At 36.6% G+C, this 16,159-nt stretch overlaps 1 protein-coding gene across 2 annotated transcripts in view; it reads left to right on the top strand.

Moving 5' to 3' along the window:
• Positions 1-16,159, top strand: part of LOC150076757 (TOM1-like protein 2) — a 151,470-nt gene that overhangs the window by 81,010 nt on the left and 54,301 nt on the right. For both annotated transcript variants that reach the window (XM_090386236.1, XM_090386235.1), the window contains exons 8-9: positions 10,087-10,165; positions 10,681-10,787. In XM_090386236.1, coding sequence (XP_090242362.1) covers positions 10,087-10,165; positions 10,681-10,787 — 186 coding nt within the window. The remainder of the gene's footprint in view (positions 1-10,086; positions 10,166-10,680; positions 10,788-16,159) is intronic.

Raw genomic sequence — 16,159 nt, 5'->3', positions numbered from 1 at the left:
CCATGTCACCTGTTAATTAATATGTATCTCATGCATTTTTCTTGTCTGCCACATGTCTAATTAGTTCATCTGACATTAATTACAGACCAGTCAGTTTAACTTCTGTTCCGGGTAAAATAATGGAGTCACTGGTTAAAGATGCATTGCAGGATCATCCAGACAAGACTGCAGCAATAATTCAGACACAGCATGGGTTTGTTAAGGGAAAGTCTTGTCTGACAAATCTGATAGGATATTATGCACTGGATGCAAAAAATAATTTTTATATCATATATTTGGATTTCAGGAAAGCTTTTGACACTGTTGTGCATGGAAGACTATTGTATAAATTGGAGCAAAATGGTATTAAGGGTAAGTTGCTACAATGGATAAAAGGATGGTTGAGTGGGAGAAGACAGAGGGTGGTAATTAATGGGTGCTGCTCTTCATGGACTAATGTTATTAGTGGAGTCCCACATGGTTCGGTGTTGGGTCCTCTGTTGTTTTGTATATTTATCAATGATATCGATGAAGGTACAAATTTGTATATCCCACTTAGAGTCGAAGTTTGCAGATGATACAAAGGTTGGCAGGGTTGTTAATGACAGTAATGGCAGTGTGCTACTGCAACAGGATCTAGATAATTTGGGCAGATGGGCTAAAAAGTGGCAACTGAAGTTTAACCTTGACAAATGCAAAGTAGAGTATATGGGTAGAAGTAACTCCAGAGAAACGTACCAACTGTGTGGTACTACACTTAAGGTGGTAGAAAATGAAAAATACCTGGGAGTAATTGTGCAGTCAGATATGAAGTTTTCTGAGCAATGCAGACAGGCTGCCAGGGCAGGTCATGGGGTTTTGTCAATGATATATAGGAATTTTGCTAGCAGGGAAAAGGAGGCAATTGTCCCTCTGTATAAGGCAATGGTCAGGTCACAGCTTGAGTGCTGCGTACAGGTCTGGAGTCCTCATTTTAGGAAGGATGTAGATTTCTTTGAGCGTGTACAGAGAAGGGCAACAGGATTGGTGAGGGGAATGAAGGGATCCTCTTACCAAGAGAGGCTTAAGTTCTGCAAATTGCAGTGGCTTGAGACTAGGCACCTGTACAGTGATCTGATTGAGGTGTATAAGGCCTTGAATGGGTTGAGCAAGTTGAATTCTGATGGGATCCTTCCACTTGTTCAGATTATGAACCTAAGGGGACATAAATTCAAATTAAGAAAAGACAGATGTAGAATAGATGGGCAGAAATTTGCCTTTAGCCAGCAGGTGGTTAATTGCTGGAACAAACTTCCATCTGTTGTGGAAGTTGATAGGTTAAATAAGTTTAAGTAGGAACTGGACAGGCATTCGGAGGGAGTGGTGTGATTTTTTTTTTTTTTTTTTTGGCTGATGCTGCATTAGCTCATGCACTTGCTTTCTTGCATCACATGCCACTACTACATCCATTTAACCCTAAATCTTGGACAATATTTCTTAGTTGGTATGAAAAGCTTAGTAGCTTCCAAGATTAATTCTTTGAATGGTTTCCATTTTGAATTTCCTGTTGGTAACATCATCAGTTGGTCCCACCGTATAGAATTTAAAAACTGTCTCAGACCACTGTAGTCACCTTTACAAAAGCAAAAACCCTTCCCTTTTCCCCTGATGGTAATTATCTCTTTGAGTAAATCACTGTGAGCACACTGTGATCACTGCCACCTAGTGGATCCTTTATCTGCAGATTCTCAATGCATTAAGAATCACTACTGATAATGAGATCAAGAGTATACTCCCTCTAGTTGCCTCCCGAACATGCTGCTGCTGTAGGAAACAATCATCCAATAAATCCGCAAAAGCCTTGCTAGTGTGAGTGACCAACCCACAAATTCCAGTCAATATCTGGGAAATTAAATTCCCCCATTATAAGACTCTAATCTCTGATATCCGAACAATATCTGCCTTTGATGTTTTGATCAACATGTCAAATTCATCAAATTTATTTACCAAACTTGGTGTACACGCAAGTATACATGCACTTTTTCTATTCTTAGATACCCTAACACAGCCCATGTATTTACTTGTTCCATAATGACTCCCAGCAGTCTCTGGAATCTTCTGCACCTTGTTTTCCAGGCTGCTGCTCATTTCAATAGAAGCAGTGCAAGAATCACTTTCACCTCTGCCAGTGGCTACTGTTAATCTATTAGTCTGTGTATTCCCCCAAGCTAGCAGTTTTCTAACCCACCTAACTCTGCCTAGATAGCATCAACAAATATCCTTGCACCCTTTCTATTTAAGTGTATGTATCCCATCCCTGTAGAAGCAGCCTCTCCTGTTAACAAGCACAGACCAGGCTGAAAAAAAATTCTATCCCTTGAGCCTTGCACAATCTCTCCAGGGCCGAATTGATCGACAAGGCTCTCATCATATACTCCCTCTTGTCGTGTCTGGGCAGAATTGCAGACACTTTCAAATTCAGCCCTAACTTGCGGCTTTTTTCCAACATTAACCTGTACTTGTCAAGTAATTCTGCCGGTCTCCTACTCTTAATATCATTAGTGCCAATGTGTACAACAATATCTCGTTTTGTGCCCTTAACAGATATCTGCTTTACATCATCAACCTTTGCCTCTGGCAGAAATACGTACCCTGGTCTTGTTCTACCTATCCTTTTTGCACAGTATGTTCCCCGTTTCCCTGACAATAGTCACCGACAACAACAACTTGTTCCTTTGGGACCAGCGTATTCTTGTTTGGGCGTTGCCGTTGTTGTGCGATGTTCAAGTGCAAGCCCTGACTTTGATGTGGGCAGCTGAGAGCTTGATGGGCCCCTCAATTTAAATCCTTTGAGGGCATCCACCCTATCCTTCAAGCTCTCATATAGGCCCATAACAATGCTGAGTTGGCACCTGATTTCCTCACACTCCTTACATTGTGCACATACAAAGACATTCCCCTTGGCAATATCATGTCCCCTCCACAATCATCAGACAAGCAGTGCATTTCAAAAGGCTGTGATTCAGAGGACAACTGACCCCCTTATTTCTCCCCTGAGCCACAGCACTCCCATTAGTTTGAGCCTTTTGCTTTGTTGCTCTGGTCAGAGTCATTATTTCTATTCAATTTCAAATAAAATTCCAATACAAAATATAACCCTAAACTTATATTCTAATACAGTTATAACACTATACAGGTATTTCAGTATCGAATATTATCTCCAAGTTATGTTATATGATTTTCTTTTCCCCTGTCAAGTTATATGTATTAATTTATAATGTTATGTTTGTAAAAATGTCGTTATATGTATTTAGTTAAAAAAAAAAAAAAAAGTACAATTTAATTGACAATGAATTTTATTAAGATTAGTAAATTTTACTGATTAATTGATACTACTATACTTGCTATCTAGTTTTACGTTAAACCTTATGCTATCTAGTTCGGGGTATATGTTGTATTGTATAACAATGGTGGCAAGTTACAAACGGTAAATCTATGGACACTAGGTATTAATTACTTTTAAAATCACGCTATTTAAATTCTAAATAAACCACAGAGCTTGACTAGGTCTATAAGTTACTTATAGAAAATAATTTAATAAAACAATTGAGTCAGTAAAACGGCTAAATATAGTTAAAAACTTAGCTTTTGCGGGAGCTGCAAAACTTGTCCAACATGTGGATTAGATACCCTTGTGCAGTAATGTTTTTTATTCTGTGAAGTCTGATGCCAGTTGCTAAATAGTGGCTCTGCAAATACTGTGTCACAACTAAATTGCATTCACTCTGTCACTGCCTCAGATAAAAGTCTCACATTTTCACTCCATGGTGTCTTCTGTTAAATTTTACATACAAAAATAGTTCAATATTTCACTTATTTTGCATGTTTTATTAGTTCTTTTAAAACTATAAGAGAGATGTTCTGAAATTAACGGCATGTATTGTGACTACTCATTAATAAACACAAAATATTCTTTACAAAAATCAGCATTCCCCCTTCACTTATGCATACAAGAAAGACATCTCAATGTGCTCATTCTTTGTTTAATTTTTAACATCCATTATGTGTGAACATAGTTTAAAATGCCTGCCAACATTTTGTAGTGGTGGTAATATTCTAGATAAGATTTGTGAATAATTTTAGAAGCAAGCTGTGTTCAAAGAGTGAAAATTAAATAAAAGGTACTATCTGATAGAAAGAAATAAATATTCATGTTCAAACAGTGATGAAGAACCAGAAAGCATTATTCTGCTATATTTACAGCTTTTTTCATCAATTTCTAAACAGCTTTACTGCAAACTCCTAAACAGCTTTACTTGGCCCTCTTTATGTATAAGTTCTAATTTTCCCTGACAGTGATGAATATTTTGGGTTTTCCCAAAATATTCATCGCTGTCAGTTGGACTGTGTTGTGAACATTGCTTCACCAAATATCAGTCTAACTGATATTTGGTGAAGGCGTCAGACCGGCGGAATTACTTAGCAAGTACAGGTCACTGTTGAAAAAAAGCCGTGAAGTAGGGTTGAACTTGAAAGTGTCTGCAATTCTGCCCAGACACGATAGGAGGGAGTATATGATGAGAGCCTTGTCGATCAATTCGGCCCTGGAGGGATTGTGCAAGGCTCAAGGGGTAGAATTTTTTTCAGCCTGGACTGTACTTGTTAACAGGAGAGATTGCTTCTACAGGGATGGGATACACTTAAATAGAAAGGGTGCAAGAATTTTTGCTGATGCTGTCGAGGCAGTGTTAGGTGGGTCGGAAAACTGCTAGTTGGGGGGGGGATACAAGGACTAATAGATTAACAGTAGCCACTGGCAGAGGTGGAAGTGATTCTTGCACTGCTTCTATTCAAATGAGCAGAAGTCTGAAAAACAAGATGCAGGATATTTCAGAGACTGCTGGTAGTCATTGCGTTACAAGTAAACACATGGGTTGTGTTAGGGTAGCTAAGAATAGAAACAGGTGCATGTATACCTGCGTGTACACCAATGCTAGGAGTTTGGTAAATAAATTTGATGAATTTGAGGTATTGCTCAAAACATCAAAGGCAAATATTGTTGGGATATCAGAGACGTGGTGTCACACAGATATAAGTAATGCGGAACTGGAATTTGGGGAATACAATGTATATAGAAAGGATAGACAGGACAGGAGGGGAGGAGGGGTTATGCTATTAATTAAGAAACACATAAAGTCAAAGGAAGTGAAGCCAGTTGACATCGATGGACAGGGCAGTGTCGAGTCAGTTTGGTGTGACATAAGCATAGGGAAATCAAAATTGAGAGTAGGAGTGTGCTATAGGCCTAATGACTCTGATGAGTATAATAATATATTGTACAGGGAAATAGAGTGGGCCAGTAAATCAGAGACTCTTTTAATGGGGGATTTTAATTTCCCAGATATTGACTGGAATTTGTGAGTTGGTCACTCGCACACTAGCAAGGCTTTTGTGGATTTATTGGATGATTGTTTTCTACATCAGCTTGTTCGTGAGGCAACAAGAGGGAGCAATACTCTTGATCTGATTATCAGTAGTGATTCTTCGTGCATTAAGAACCTGCAGATAAATGAACCACTAGGTGGCAGTGATCACAGTGTGTTGAAGTGGGATTTACTCAAGGAGGTAACTACCATCAGAGGTAAAGGGAAGGGTTTTTGTTTTCGTAAAGGCGACTATGATGGTCTGAGACAGTATTTAAATTCTATACAGTGGGACCAACTGATGATGTTACCAACAGCAAACTCAAAATGGGAAGCATTCAAGGAACTAATCTTGGTGGCTACCAGGCTTTACATACCAACTAAGAAATATTGTTCAAGGTTTAGGCCTAAATGGTTGTCAGATGGACTAATGAGACATGTGGCAGAGAAGAAAAATGCATGGGATACATACAAATTAATGGGTGACATGGAAGCCTATGATAGATATAAGTTGGTCTGTAACCAAGTCACATGGCAGGCAAAGGCAGACTACGAAAAATCCTTGGCAAAGGATGCAAAGAAAAACAGAAAGGAGTTCTTTACATACTTGAACTCGAGAAGGAAAGGGATGAATCAGATTGGTCCACTGGATATTGATGGTTCAACAGTTGAGGATCCTGCTCAGGTGGCTAACAATCTAAACGAGTATTTTGCATCTACATTCACGCATGAGGAGTTATTCAGGAAGGAGAATGATGTAGGTAAAGTAAACATTGGCAGTGAGCTGGATGATTTTGTAATAACTGAGAGGAAAGTGGAGGAGAGATTGTTGAGGATAAACATAAAAAAGGCACCTGGGGTGGATGGGATCTATCCAGTTATATTAAAGGAGGCAGCAAAGGAAGTATGCAAACCCCTAGCCATAATTATGAGAGCTTCTTTGGACTCAGGGGAGGTACCCATAGACTGGAGATGTGCAAATGTAACCCCAATTCACAAAGGAGGATCAAAGGCTGACACAAGTAATTATAGACCTGTTAGTTTAACTTCTGTTCCAGGTAAATTAATGGAGGCACTGGTTAAAGAAGCACTGCAGGATCATCTAGACAAGAATTCAGTTATAGCTCAGACGCAGCATGGTTTTGTTAAGGGCAGGTCTTGCCTGACCAATTTGATTGGATACTATGATGTAGTCACAAAAGAACTGGATGCAGGGAATAACTTTGATATTATATATTTGGATCTTAGAAAGGCTTTTGATACTGTTGCACATGGAAGACTGCTGCACAAATTGGAGCAGTGTGGCATTGGAGGCAAATTGCTGCTATGGATAAGGGGATGGTTGAGTGGCAGAAGACAGAGAGTGGTAATCAATGGACACTGCTCAACGTGGACTAATGTTATTAGTGGAGTTCCTCAAGGTTCAGTGTTGGGTCCATTGTTGTTTTCGGTGTTTATGAATGATATTGATGATGGGATATCAAGTTTAATGTCTAAGTTTGCAGATGATACAAAGGTTGGCAGGGTCGTTAAGGACACTACTGACGCTATGCTGCTGCAACAGGATCTGGAAAGGTTGAACAGATGGGCTGAGAGGTGGCAAATGAAGTTTAACATTGACAAATGTAAAGTACTACATATGGGAAACAGTAACCCCAGAGCAATGTATCAACTCTGCGGTACTACACTGACAGTGGTGGAGAATGAAAAGGACCTGGGGGTAATTGTGCAGGCAGATATGAAGTTCTCTGAGCAGTGCAGACGAGCTGCAAGAGTAGCTCATGGTGTCTTGTCAATGATATACAGGAATTTTTCTAGCAGGGATAAGGAGGTGATTATTCCCTTGTATAAGGCAATGGTTAGGCCGCATCTTGAGTACTGTATACAGGTCTGGAGGCTTCATTTCAAGAAGGATGTAGAGCTGCTGGAACGGGTACAGAGAAGGGCAACAAGATTAGTAAATGGAACAAAGGGTTGCTCTTACGAAGAAAGGCTTAAGTTTTGCAAATTACAGAGTCTGGAGACTAGGCACCGGCGAGGTGATCTGATAGAGGTGTATAAGGCTTTGAATGGTTTGAGCATGCTCAATGCCAATGGGATTCTTCATCTTTCTCAGAATAATCACCTCAGAGGGCATAAATTCAAATTGAGGAAGGACGGATGTCGGATAGATGTGCGGAAATTTGCCTTTGGCCAGCGGGTGGTTGGTTGGTGGAACCGACTTCCATCACTTGTTGTTGAAGTTGATAGCCTAAACAAATTTAAAGCTCAACTGGACAGGTATTTCGAACGAACGGAGGGGTGAAATGGGAGAGGGTTTTTTTTTTTTTTTTTTTTTGGCTGATGCTGAATAAGCTTGCTTTCTTGCATCATATGCTAATGCTAACTGCCATGTGTATATGGATTTTGTACTGTTTTTACAAAGTATTTTAAAAATCCAGTAACTGATGCCTGATGTAGAAAGAGGTTGTTTAGACCTGGACCCTTCCCCAATTTCTTTAACAGATTTCAGCACTATTTGAATATTTCGCAAATTTCCACAATTCTTGTATCTAGAATTGTTTTAGGGCATTGGTAGACTATTTTATATAACTTGGTTGATGATCTATAAACACCCTTTCAGGTGTATCAAGTTAATAATTTAGTTGGTCGGTATTATGGTTTTGCTATAGTCAGTTTAGAGCCCAAATTTTAAATAATCTGGCTCTAAACTAGCTACAGTAAGTAAATTATCTATTCTATACTTATTATCTAAGTATAGAATAACCTGAAACATGCTGTCTGTGTGTGTCTATTTGTCTGTGCTGGGATCCCTCATATATGCTGACAAAAAAAAAGTTATCCGGACTGATTTTCAGCTTTTTGAACTATCCAATTTAATATAAATATATAATTTTTTTTCAGAAGAATTCTCTGAAACAAGTTTAACTAATATTGTATGTTGTAACTTCTAAATTATTTACAACATAATGAATTTGACTGGTTAAACAAGGATACAGCATTCTTATACAAAGATTTTGAGTACCTGCATTATGAAAATAAGTCTGTTTTTGTCAACCACTTCAAGCTTATTAGAGAGGAAAATGCTGTCTTCCAACTATCACATTCAGTAGTTATTGCCAATTCTTGAATTATTTGATAACAGAATGGGCACTTTTGTGCTACTATATATTTACATTAAATTAGTTAGGTAAAAAGCCAAAAATCAAGTTACATTATTTACAAAAGTTACTTATTTTGGCTACAATAACTGTGATCGTGCATTGTCTGGCTTCTCTTACATATGCTGATAGAAACAAGAAATACATAGACTGATTTTCAGCTTTTTAAACTATCCAATTAAATACAAATATGATTTTTTAAAAATTTCTTCCAGAAGAAGAATTCTCCAAAACAGGTTTAACTAATATTGTATGCTGTAGATTCTAAATTATTTACAACATAATAAATTGGAATTCTGCTGAGTGTTCTTGTTTAATAAATTAAATAAGACCACTCACTTAATTAAATAAGAACACATAATATACAGATTTCAGTATTCTGTATTATGTTGAATGAATTTTGAAAATTTATAACTGCAATAGTTTATATAATTAGGTTTTTATAATGTGGACTTGTTACTAAAATACAAAGTATAATCATGGCAGAAATTAAACCAAACATATATTGTAAAAAGATTCTCTGATCCACTTCAAACTCTTAAGAAGTGACAGAAATCACAGGCGGGATGAACAAGACATGATCAAATAATGCTCTTGTTCCATGTTCCCAAAGTACTTTAAAATTTAATCATCACCCTATTCTGTCAAATGACTCTTCATTAAACTGATTATATTATTATTATTATCTCTCAAACATTTTAACATAACTTTTTTTATTTCAAGAACACATGAATATGAAAAGACAAGCTTTGTGAAATTTTCCCAGTATTCAAAGAAGTTGGTTAGTTAGTAGGTAACAATTGATGAAATGATTTGTTGCATTGATCCAGAGACCAAACAACAGTTCATGGAGTGGTATCAGGAATAATTTACTTGCCACAAGAAATTTATAAAATCAGCATTAACTATCAGGATGAAGGCATCAGTTTTTGGAACAAAGAAGGGATGATATTCGTTGATTACCTTCAGTAAAGTAAATTCATGACCCTATTCACTAGATATGACCCCCCCCCTTTTGGATTATTCCCTATTGTTTTTAGCGCTGAAAAAACATTTGAAAGGATGACATATTGGAAAAAAAAAATTATTGATGTTAATTGGTTGAGGGGTAGTTAGAAACCAAGGCAGTGAGTTCTACATAAGATGAAAATATGTTTCATCAAGCATGTAGCCCTTAAAAGTGACTATGTTGAAAAGAGATTGCTTTATTCTTTCTATGAATAGGCGGAAACTTTATATATACTCTTTAAATTTCTTTTGAAATATATATACTCTTTATATTTAGTTTTGTTAGATTGTTTATTTTAAGTAAGTTTCTTTCAGGAAAGGTGTATATACACAATAATGAAATAAGGGGATAAGCATTTCCTTCAGATGTTTTTCATGTAACAGAAGCATGTTTATTGTTAATTTCCCAAATACATATTCTCTGAATTGTCTTTTAATTTTTTTGTTTTAATTCTTGAAATAATTAATAATTGTATGTTTAAAGTAGTTTTTAATAATTAATTTTTTTTTTTTAAATGTACTGTTTTTATATTTAGGATTTACACAAGACTTGTCAAGCTATGCAGAGTAGAATTGTAGAACTTCTGGACAAAGTAGGAAATGAAGAAGTCACAGGCAAGTAACTTTTCATAATTTAGAAAGTACAGAAATTTGCAAGACATCTCACTCATCAGCTTTATTTCCCCATTGATATTTACTATTCTATATATATATATATTTCTTTCAATGATTTTGCATTTTTGACATATTTTTTTCAACTTTAATATTCTCATTTCTGTACTTTGCCCTGTATTATTTATCTTTTTGTGACCTTAGTATCGTTTGATCTAACATTGTTGATTATTGTTTGACCCACTGTCATTTTACTTTTGGATCACCTCTTGTATAGGAGCAATGTGTGACTGGTGTCAAATGTCAGTTCTGCTATTACTATTACCTTTTATTTTGTCTGACCTCACCCTCGCACAAACCTTCCTTCTGCAGTGTGCTTCCTAAGTATGTAAAGTAAAAAATTATCAGTTTAAAAAATTCACTGTTAATTACTGTAAAAGAGCATATAATTTCCTGATCATATTGAAACCATTTTATTATATGAAGAGAAATGCATTCATGATTATGTTTATTTTCAGGGGAATTGCTACAAGTGAACGATGAATTGAATAACTTGTTCCTTAGATATGAAAGGTTTGAGAAAAAGAAATCTGTAGTAAATCAGCAACAGGTACCACCTCAACAGGTAAATTATTTATTGCTGTTTAGTAAACTTTTATACTACTGTTAATTCCATACAGATAAATAAATTTCAGTTCATTCTTGGGAAAGTAGAGAACTCTTCTAATCTCTTCCTATCCTTAATTCATTGTGATATATGTATTGAATTAAGGATAGGAAGAATTTTCTGGCACCACAGTTAACAATGGACTGTGCAGTTTTTGTCACAGCACATTGGCTTGAATCCAGAACCTCCTTACTTGTGGCTATGGACCATAGTCGGCTCTGACCTTTCAGTATCTTTGCTGCTGTTTCACTATAACATATTTATAATTAGAATACCTAGCTTCTTCATCAGTTGCTTAACTTATCAGAATTGCTTGCTGCAAACTATAAATATTAAATCAGTAGAGTGCTTGAACAATGTGTACAAAATTTGTACATTACAGGAGATGTATTTAAAGGCAAATTGAGGATCCTTCCTTCCATGTGTAATTGCATGATGATCTGGAAGGACAGAACCTTGATGTGGGGTGGACTTGCTGACCAAGGAGGAGGAGTCTCCATCATTGTGGGTAACAATATCCCCTTCAACTTATACTGCTTACTACTAATACAGAGACATCGGCAATCTATCCAACTGTAGGGTTCCTCTACCTGTTTGTTTAATTTATTTTCTACCTGGGAATGACATCCCAGGAAGATAAATGGAACTTCATGATCTTATTAAGCAATTGCCATTCGTTGTTCTATTACTACGGGATTTCAGTGGACATAATACTCTGTGTAGATGTCAAGGAGTCATTATAGAGCATATGCTTGAAAGTAATGACTGTGCCCTTCTAAATGTGGGCTCCATTACTTTTTCCATATGCTTACTCATACATTTACTGCCAATGATCTTTCTATCTGCTCCCTTTCTCTTTTTCATGTGTGCACTGGGAATTGAATAAAATCTATATGAAAGCTGTTGTTTCCAAGTGATATTCATCCTGTTCAGTGGCTGACCATGTCAACTGTAGGATATCACAGTGGAAGATTGGTCAAGCTGACTGAAATGCTTTTAAAGATCCGGAAGCATTTAATACAACCAAAGTCATTCAGGAGCCAATCAGTGATGCAGTTAAGTACATCACAGAAAGTATTTTCCAAGCAGCAGCAATTGCAGTTCCAGAGATTCAGTTTCTGCCATTTCCAAAAAATGTGTGGAATGCAAAGTGCCCATCAACAAGAAAGGCACAAAATAAAATGTGGAGGGGGAAGACATTTCAGCAATATCCTACCACACACTGTTCTACAAGATTTTGATGTTTCGAAATTTATGCTGTTTCTAGGTATACTTTTAGTGCTAATTCTGTAAATTCAAAACGTTTTCACCTATCACTATCAAATAATGTTATTCATATTCTTGAGGAATTATTAGGGTAAAAAGACAGAGGGCTCTACATAAGGAGTCTAGAAAAAATGATGGATCATTGCATCGTTTGCAGTGCTTAGAGGTGACTGTATTCTGAAAGTGTTGATTCACTTCCAGAATGCTTCATTCTATTTATGGCAGGCCATAAACTTTTTAATTATCCCCTTGTAATTCAGACAAATGAGAATTCAAAGATATGAGATGATACATTGGACATTTTCAGATGTGAGTATTGTAAAATTAGTACTTATTTCATATATACATATACATGTGAAATAAATTTGGAAGTTTTCTGTAGAAATTTATTCCATTAATTTGTTAACCTGTGGACTGTCCTTCTGGGTCACACTGAACATCAAATTTTAGCTATTTTGTGCTTTCATGTACTCAGTCCATGTGGCTGAAACTCCCAGTAGCTGTCAACAAAACTCTTTTTGATTTCTCCATTTAAATTTTCAGAAATCTCTAACAGTTATCATGCAGATAACTAATAGAGATTTTTGGAATTTTCTGTCTGATCATATTTATTTGATTCTACATGTTCTGGATCAGCAAAAGTGTTGTTGAAAATGCTAAATGTGAAGTTTAAAGTGCTAATAAGCCTATAATAAACAAAAAAAAACAATAGCTGCCACACAAACTGCTGTGGATTACCTAATAGTTTGTGTGGCAGCTATTGTTTTTTTTGTTTAGTATGATGTCAGCATGCTTCTACATAATTATAAAGTTTAAAAAAAAAACTGCTTCCTTGCATGAGAAATAAAACCAATGAATTGTTTTTTGGAAAAAAAAAAAGACTACTCCTTTTCTTCAGTGTGTATTTTATTTACTAACAAAAATTTAAGGAAATTTGTATTTGAAGCTACATTAGAAACTGGAAAAAGTGGTGCCAAATTGATGAAATCCTGTTGCACATTGGATAAAAAAAAAGCTCATCTTATTATAGTTGATTTTTAGAAACAATATCGATGTAGTGTCTTTCCAGAATGCCAGTTATACTTGATCTTCTATCAAAATTTTATAAAAACAGCTGTGATATACAGGGTGTCTCAAAAATACGGCAAAACTTCAGAATGAGTTCCTCATATGTAGACAATAAAAATATTTTATATCAGCATAGTTCCAGAAATGCTTGGTTCCCATGTTATTAACCGGAATGTCTTATCTCCTGGAAGTGATTTCCTTCATCACAAGGTACTGACAGAATCTGGTGTGAAGGAATGTTGTTTCAGAAAGTTGAAGGGATAAATGAGGAAGAAGAGAAGTTAGTTCTGTGAGTTTGAAGTTGGTTAGTAAATGGATGCTGGCTAGTTAGCATTAGCATTAGTTGAGGCATATGATGCAAGAAAGCAAGCTTATACAGCATCAGCCAAAAAGAATAACCCCTTCCCATTTCACCCACCCAGTCACTCCAAATGTTTGTCTATACAGCCTTAAATTTATTTAAGCTATCAACTTCCACAACAACAGATGGAAGTCTGTTCCAGCAATCAACTACCCACTGGCTAAAGGCAAACTTCCGCACATCTATTCTACAACTGTCTTTCCTCAATTTGAATCTATACCCCCCCCTCAGGTTCTTAATCTGAGCAAATGGAAGTATCCCATCAGAATTGAGCCTGCTCAAGCCATTTAAGGCCTTATACACCTCGACAGATCACCTCGCACGTGCCTAGTCTCCAGATGCTGCAACTTGCAGAACTTAAGCCTTTCTTTGTAACCGCACCCCTATGTTCCTCTCACCAATCTTGTTGTCTTTCTCTGTACTCGTTCTAGCAACTCAACATCCTTTCTAAAATGAGGCCTCCAGACTTGTATACAGTACTCGAGGTGTGGCCTGACCATTGCCTTATACAAAGAGATAATCACCTCCTTGTCTCTGCTAGTAAAATTCCTATATATCATTGACAAAACTCCATGACCTGCTCTGGCAGCCTGTCTGCACTGCTCAGAGAACTTCATATCTGACTGCACAATTACCTCCATGTCTTTTTCATTCTCCACCTCCCTGAGTATTACACAGTTGGTATGTTTCTCTTGGGTTACTGCTACCCATATGGAGTACTTTGCATTTGTCAATGTTAAATTTCAGTTGCCACTTCTCAGCCCATCTGCCTAACTTTTCTAGATCCTGTTGCAGTAGCATACTGTTATTAACAACCCTGCCAACCTTTGTATCATCTGCAAACTTGGACATTAAGCCCGATATACCTTCAACGATAGTTGCAGCACATGTTCAGACTGGTTTGAAAGAGAGAGAAATTTTGTTTAGTAATTTTTAGAGTAATTTTGTCTGGTAGTGTCTTTAACTTCTGAATACTTTGGCTTCCATTTTACCTTCTTTTTTTTTTTTTTTATATTAAATATCAGTGCTGTGATTATTAATATCAAATTTATGATTTGAAACCAGATAATATTACTGACTGGGGTTGGGGTTACGTCTAAGAAAATTTCATAAATGCCAGTACACTTGAGTTTTCCTTTAGATCTTGTTTTCTTTGTTATTTAGACCCAGGTGGACATGTATGTAACGATCACTGTAAGGTGAGGGAACAAAACTAGGGTTAATTTTGAAAATTCTGGAAATAATTTGAATCCTGTTTATTTGTTAATTTGAATCCTGAAAAGTACATAAACAAACTTAGTGTTTGTTGATGTGCTTTTCAGGATTCAAAAATATTTAAAAAAAAAAAAGAGAGAGAGATGAAAAAAATAGCAATAGTAATGGGGGAATTGATGCAAGAAAGGAAGCGTATGAGCTTATGTAGCATCAGCCAAAAAAAAAAAACAATTTCACACATCCATTCCCTCTAAACGTTTGTCCAATTCCTCCTTGAATTTATTTAAGCTATCAACTTCAACAATGGCAGATGGAGGTTTGTTCCAGCAATTAACCACCCACTGGCTAAAGGCAAATTTCCGCACATCTATTCTACAACTGTCTTTTCTCAATTTGAATTTATGCCCCCTTAGGTTCGTAATCTGAACAAGTGGAAGGATCCCATCAGAATTCAGCGTGCTCAACCCATTCAAGGCCTTATACACCTCAATCAGATCACCGCGCAGGTGCCTAGTCTCCAGCCACTGCAATTTGCAGAACTTAAGCCTCTCTTGGTAAGAGGATCCCTTTATTCTCCTCACCAATCTTGTTGCCCTTCTCTGTACACGCTCAAGTAAATCTACATCCTTCCTAAAATGAGGCCTCCAGACCTGTACGCAGTACTGGTCTGGAGGCCTCATTTTAGGAAGGATGTATGATATATAGGAATGATATATAGGAATTTTGCTATCACCTCCTTTTCCCTGCTAGCAAAATTCCTATATATCATTGACAAAAACCCCATGAACTGCCCTGGCAGCCTGTCTGCATTGCTCAGAAAACTTCATATCTGACTGCACAATTACTCCCAGGTCTTTTTCATTTTCTACCACCTTAATAATTTTCTACCACCTTAATAAGTGTAGTACCACACAGTTGGTACATTTCTCTGGGGTTACTTCTACCCATATGCAGTACTTTGCATTTCTCAAGGTTAAACTTCAGTTGCCACTTCTTAGCCCATCTGCCCAAATTATCTAGATCCTGTTGCAGTAGCACACTGCCATTACTGTCATTAACAACCCTGCCAACCTGTATCATCTGCAAACTTCGACATTTAAAACTATATCCATTTTTGGATATAGTTTTAAAACGAACCTTGTATATTTTATATATTTATATATGTTATGTATAATTAATTTTAGACTCATGCATATTATGTTGTGGGATCAGGATGGATAGTTGAAATTCATGAGTTTGTGGGTAGTAAATGGATGGCCATTGCACAAAACAGAAGGAACTGGAAAGTTGCTGGAGAAGTCTTCATCCTGCAGTGGATTGAAAATGGCTGTTGATGATGTGTGCCTAAAGGCACAATTTAGTTATAATTTGCCTATGTCTAATTTAATGCTGTATTATTAAGATAAATTCAAATTTTTAC

Source organism: Mastigoproctus giganteus, chromosome 12 (assembly GCF_048544385.1).
Source record: "Mastigoproctus giganteus isolate SK-2022 chromosome 12, ASM4854438v1, whole genome shotgun sequence".
NCBI classification, from domain to species: domain Eukaryota; kingdom Metazoa; phylum Arthropoda; class Arachnida; order Uropygi; family Thelyphonidae; genus Mastigoproctus; species Mastigoproctus giganteus.
Note: the sequence above shows the minus strand (reverse complement) of the source record. Positions and strands in the feature narration are given on the sequence as shown.